The sequence below is a fragment of the Sinocyclocheilus grahami genome, unplaced genomic scaffold (genome assembly GCF_001515645.1).
Source record: "Sinocyclocheilus grahami isolate Dianchi unplaced genomic scaffold, SAMN03320097.WGS_v1.1 scaffold553.1, whole genome shotgun sequence".
In the NCBI taxonomy this organism is placed as follows: domain Eukaryota; kingdom Metazoa; phylum Chordata; class Actinopteri; order Cypriniformes; family Cyprinidae; genus Sinocyclocheilus; species Sinocyclocheilus grahami.
The window spans coordinates 1,416,666-1,422,882 of NW_015505732.1; the positions used below are offsets into that span (position 1 = coordinate 1,416,666).

Genomic DNA, 6,217 nt, shown 5'->3' on the forward strand with positions numbered 1-6,217 from the left:
GGGTACAGGATCTAACTGGCATGTTGTTGGTTTAGATGCAGTGATAAGTTTATTTAGCTCTTCCTGTCCTATAGCTGTAAAGCACTGCAGTTTATCTTTTGGTGCGATGAATGAAGCTAAAGTATTATACGCTGTAGAATCTACATTTGTTATTGTAGTTCTGATGTTATCTATTTTATCAGTGAAGAAATTCATAAAGTCATTACTATTAAACTGTGCGGGAATATTTAGATCGGGTGGCGTCTGGTTATTTGTTAATCTAGCCACTGTGCTAAATAAAAACCTAGGATTGTTTTGGTTATTTTCTATGAGTTTGTGGATATGCTCGGCCCTGGCAGCTTTTAGAGCCTGTCTATAGCTGGACATACTGTTTTTCCACGCAATTCTAAAAACTTCCAAGTTAGTTTTTCTCCATTTGCGCTCAAGACTACGAGTGTGTGTGTCTCTAATCACATTTCTTGGAAAGCAATAGAGGTGCTAGCAGACGTTGCAGCTTTAAATTGCTTGTAGTGTGTGTGTGTGTGTGTGTGAGTTGTAAAGAGGGTCGTGTGTGTTGTAGTACAGCTTATCAGTGGATGTATGTGCTGTTTGCTTTTACATTATTTCAGTGGAAAACCTGCAAAACTTTTCAGACTTTTAAAAATCTTGGCTGTTTTGAATGAAATACTGGTTTACCTCTTAAATATACATTAATCTGCCTGCTATATAATGTACAGGTACATTTCAAACAGTATTATGTTACATTGTTGTCACATAACATTGCATGTCTACTAAGGATCTAGGAAATAAAAATGTGCAGTACTGTTTACAATAGTTTGGAGTCAGTGAGTTTTTATTTTACTTTTACTTGAAAGAAATTAATCATTTTGTTTAGCAAGGATGCATTAAACTGATCAAAAGTGACATATATAATGTTAATGTTAATGTCCACAAAAATATTGGGCAGCTCAACTGTTTTCAACATTGATAATAATCAGAAATGTTTCTCGAGCAGCAGATCAGCATATTATACTGATTTCTGAAGATCATGTGACACTGAAGACTGGAGGAATGATGCTAGAAATACAGCTGCGCATCACAGGAATAAATTACATTTTACTGTATATTCAAATAGAAAGCAGTTCTTTTAAATTGTAATCATATTTCACAATATTACTGTTTGCACTGTATTTTCGATCAAATAAATGCAGCCTTGGTGAGCAGAAGAGACTTGACAAGCCCAAACTTTTGAACAGTAGCATAGTAGGTGATCAAGGTATTCAGTATGCATACTGAAAAGTTGCTTACTGCGCACAGTATGCATGCTGCGTCCAGCAAATTAAGTCGAAGTAGTACCGTGGTGTGTTCCGGACATTATGTCTTATAAGCACTGTGCTGAAAATCCCTCTCTCTTTTCTCCTGCAGGCGAACTCTCCACCAGTGGTGGTAAATACAGACACACTGGATGGCTCACCGTATGTAAGTACTATGCATATTTTAGTCTTTAGATCTAGAAATTACTAGTGGTGCAGACAGGAATGATACCTCAAACCAAGAATACCCAGACAATGATAATAATAATGCCTTGGCAGCCACCCACAGTGCCCTTGTTGCAGCTTTCAACACCCTAGCAATCACATATCAAGTGATTTGGGTTTTGGGTCTGTGTTTTATTTGTACGTTTTGTTGATTCTGGAACCTATCCAAAAACAGTCATAACCCACTGAATCTAACCCGAACCATAACTTATCCTAAATAACAGGCAGATAAGAATGGTGTAGAAGTCCCTAACTCTAAACTTGACATTAACTGTAAACGTAACTCGCCGTTCTGATTGATTGAAATGTTTGAGCAGTCAAGCAACACTTCATATTTTCTTCAGATAACGTAAAAGTCTAGTTATGCATTTGAACACTTGTAAAATAAAGAAAATAAATGCATTGCCCAAAACTGTAGGAATGGAAGTCCCACCTTTCAGTAAAAAGAGTCGGTTTCTTTTAATGCTATATTTGCATGTCTATTACTGTGTAATGCATGTCTTAAGCTGATGTCTTCAAGGGACTCACATCGCATGTGTTGTCTTGTAGGTCAATGGAGCAGAAGGAGAGATCGAATATGAAGAGATCACGTTGGAAAGGGTAAATCTTACAAACAAGTACACTGCTGTATTATTTAACATAGGTCTTTCTTTGTATGGGTGGGTGCCTAAGGTATTTTTAATATGAAGTACTATTTTTTAAGAGTGAGATTTTACATAACCTTTGTGAAAAAAGAAGTATGCTTAATTATATTGAATGTGTACCTCAAATCTTATAAGTATATTTGGTAACACTTTATTTTAAGGTGTCCTTGTTACATGTTCTTACTATTATAACAACAATTAATTATGCATAATTAAATAAAAAGCCAAACCCTAACCATATAGTAAATATATGTAGTTAATTAATATTACTCAGTACTTAAATGTATAATTACACTGTAACAAGGACACCTTAAAATCAAGTGTAACCGTATATTTTTTACAAAACTGTATTTGCAAATGATATAATCTGAATTAAATAAGGCCACTAACTTAAAGATACGCTTTGGTGGCTGTTTCTTAGACCTTCAAAAAGTGCTCTTCGTAATGCTGTCAAATTAAAAGGTTTCCTTTAAAGTACATTTTAAATCATTATGTTTTAATAATCTTTTGTTGATTATTAAGGAAGCATACTTATGTTGATGTATTGACTAACATACTTAAGTACTTGATTATAATTTTATAATAAGGTAATTTAACTTTAGTGTGCTATTCAGAATGACATTTAAATATATTTTAAAGGGGTCATATGATGCGATTTCTATTTTTCCTTTCTCTTTGGAGTGTTACAAGCTCTTGGTGCATAAAGAAGATCTGTAAAGTTGCAAAGACTAAAGTCTCAAATCCAAAGAGATATTCTTTATAAAAGTTAAGAGTCAGCCACGCCCCCCTAAAACGTCTCGTTCTAACACGCCCCCACATGTCTACGTCACTATGTGAGAAGATTTGCATAATGCCACCCAAATGTTCACGCAAAGAAAGAAGGTGTAACTTTTATTCTCGCTGTAGTATTGTTGCTGCTGCCGCCATGTCGTGAAGACGCTGTGTGCTTCGTTGTGAAAGCGAAACTACTTTGTTTGGTCTTCCAAAAGAGGACACGACTAGAAATCAGTGGTTAAGTTGTATTTACAACACTGTTCCAGAACACTTCAACCCAAATATTCAGATGTGTGCAGCACATTTTGCGGCGGATGGGGACTGTTTCCTGAGCCAGTAGCCTACAATGCCGGTGTCTGTTTCTATAAAGTGGAGCAATTCCAACTTTGCAAAGACAGTCTGGTGCTTCTGACTCACAGCCTGTAAGTACGGTTTTCATATTTAAAGGATTTGCCACTGATGATTCAATTTAAATACACGGCATACAAGTTTCAATAGAAATGACATGAAAGTATATTTTATTTTACAATAAAAACTTTTCAGTACAAGTACAAGACAATAAAAATAATTATGAAATTACATATAAAGATGTAATTAGGGGGATTCAAAAGCACTCTTAAGTTCACCTCATTGCATTTAATATAAATTTAAACTTTAATACAGTTTCATTTAAGTGTCTGAAAACATTAGATTCAGGTCACACTTAACTATATATTGCTGTATATAATTATTAAGTATATTAAGCATATTATTTCCATACTATTCTTTTTCACAATGGATTCTATCAATAAATGACATGTTTCAGTGTTAATAAATTGCATTTGACATCTAAAGCGAAATTAATGCATGTGAATATATGTTGGCACCCATAGCAGAGCTTCAGTTTATGTGAATGAGACACTGTCATTCTGTTGAACAAGCTGGACGTGTGTGTGTGTGTGTGTGTTGTGGGGGTTTGTGTGTGTGTGTGTGTGTGTGTGTGTCTAGGGGAACTCTGGGCTAGGCTTCAGTATCGCCGGAGGGACTGATAACCCTCATGTCGGAGACGACCCCAGCATCTTCATCACCAAGATCATTCCAGGAGGAGCCGCCGCACAAGACGGGAGACTCAGGTAACACACAGTCTGCATGTGGATTGAATATACAGTGAATATACAGTAAAAAGTATTTAGGAGCTTAAGTGATGTTTACAAATGTATGAATGTCATTGCATTAGGGTAACATTGATTTTTCATATTAGAAAACCTTTTTGTGAAATATACCTTTCTTTGAAATTAATGCCACTTATCTAACACAATGACATTCATATGTGACTCTGGACCACAAAACCAGTCATAAGGGTCAATTTCTCGAAATTGAGATTTATATATAATCTGAAAGCTGAATAAATAAGCTCTCCATTGATGTATGGTTTGTTAGGATAGGACAATATTTAGCCGAGATACAACTATTTGAAAATCTGGAATCTGAGGGGGCAACAAATTCAAAATACTGAGAAAATCATCTTTAAAGTTGTCCAAATGAAGTTCTTAGCAATGCATATTACTAATCAAAAATTAAGTTTTGATATATTTACGGTAGGAGATTTACAAAATATCTTCAAGGAGCATGATCTTTACTTACTATCCTAATGATTTTTGACATTAAAAAAAACGATAATTGTGACCCATACAATGTATTGTTGGCTATTGCTACAAATATCCCCCAGCGACCTAACACTGCTTTTGTGCTGCAGGCTCACATATATTATAATTGTGACTTAAGTAGGGCTGTACAATGAATCATATTTTATTATGAGTCTCTTGATTTATTAAGCATGATCGTCTGCGATATTTGCTCACTGGTTAAGTATACTAAAAATGCGCTTTTTTAATTTGGCATTTGCGTTATCTTGCAATGGTAACAAGCCTCCACAAGCTTTCATGGTTGTGGTTGCCAGATGTCAAGAGTTTAAATCCCCCAATCAGAACTTTTCCTTTTCTTAAATGGACACATTTTCTGCCTAGCGGTTTACTTAATCATCCCAATCTGGCAACCGCACATGCTCTCGCCACATTAGGGAAAAAGCGTAATAAAATGTAAAATGCTCAAATAAAAGTGTAGTACAGCCACTCTGTTTCTTTCACAGCCATTTGTGCTGTTTGCCGCAACTAAATCTGTGCAATATTATGCGAAAGTGCAATAATTCTGATGAAATGTAGAAAAAATAAATATATATTTTTCAGCAAAATAATCGGGATTAACCATTTATAGACTTAATTTCATGGTCACTGTATGCATACTGTATATGCTCACATTTATAATCAAATACTCACAGTTAAATGTCTCAGTGGATGTACTAGTGATGCATTTATAATGGGACCAGCTGGGGTTCCTGCTAACAAATGCAGTTTTACCCCAGAGCTTTCTAGCACATCCACACACACACACACACACACACACACACGCACACGCGTTTGCACACACATTCACTCACACTGCAGGAGAAATTAAGCAGACAGAAATAACACCGAAAGAAAGAAAGAGAGAGACAGAAGGAGAAGAGACAGACAGAAATAGCAGAACAGTAAGTTCACCCAAAAATTAAAATTCTGTCATTATTTTCTCACCGTCATGTTGTTTCAAATCCATACGAGTCGGATCTTTTCAGTGATCCAATTAATAGCGCAGTCTGAGTGATCAGTGCTGGAGTGAAAAAACAGCTCACCGGAGGAGAAGACTGTCAATGAATAATGACTTGTTTCGATCTGTTCATCAAAGTCATACAGGTTTGTAGTGACATGTTGGTTAGTTAATGATGAGAGAACCAGTGTTGGGGAAAGTTACTTTTAAAAGTAATGCATTACAATATTGTGTTACTCCATAAGAAGTAACTAATTACGTTACTTAGTTACTTTTTATGGAAAGTAATGCGTTACGTTACTTTTGTGTTACTTTTTAAATCTGGACAGGGCTTGCTTGTTTGTTTTTAAAATAAAAAAGTTATATTTTTGGCAAATATAAAAGCCTTTTCATACCAGAAGTGAAATGAATGCGCCTCAGGCTGAAGGGAAAGTACAGTAGAATGCAGAAGAAGACATTTCAACACACTTCAGCAATAAACAAAGACACACAAATGTTTGTCTAGAGTAATTTGTGCTTATTAGTACGCTTGAACTGGATCATCGAAGCTCAGAAGCAAAGACATTGCTTAATAGAATGGGATTAAATACATAAAGCATATTTGTGTTGTTTAACATTTAATTATTGCAGGTTTGCGTCATATTCTGAGTTGCATTATTT

General features: G+C 35.3%; 1 protein-coding gene across 3 annotated transcripts in view; it reads left to right on the forward strand.

Moving 5' to 3' along the window:
• The window catches only part of LOC107556052 (disks large homolog 4), a 163,053-nt gene that overhangs the window by 130,853 nt on the left and 25,983 nt on the right, over positions 1-6,217 (forward strand). For all 3 annotated transcript variants that reach the window (XM_016239042.1, XM_016239041.1, XM_016239044.1), the window contains 3 exons: positions 1,405-1,458; positions 2,067-2,117; positions 3,923-4,047. In XM_016239042.1, coding sequence (XP_016094528.1) covers positions 1,405-1,458; positions 2,067-2,117; positions 3,923-4,047 — 230 coding nt within the window. The remainder of the gene's footprint in view (positions 1-1,404; positions 1,459-2,066; positions 2,118-3,922; positions 4,048-6,217) is intronic.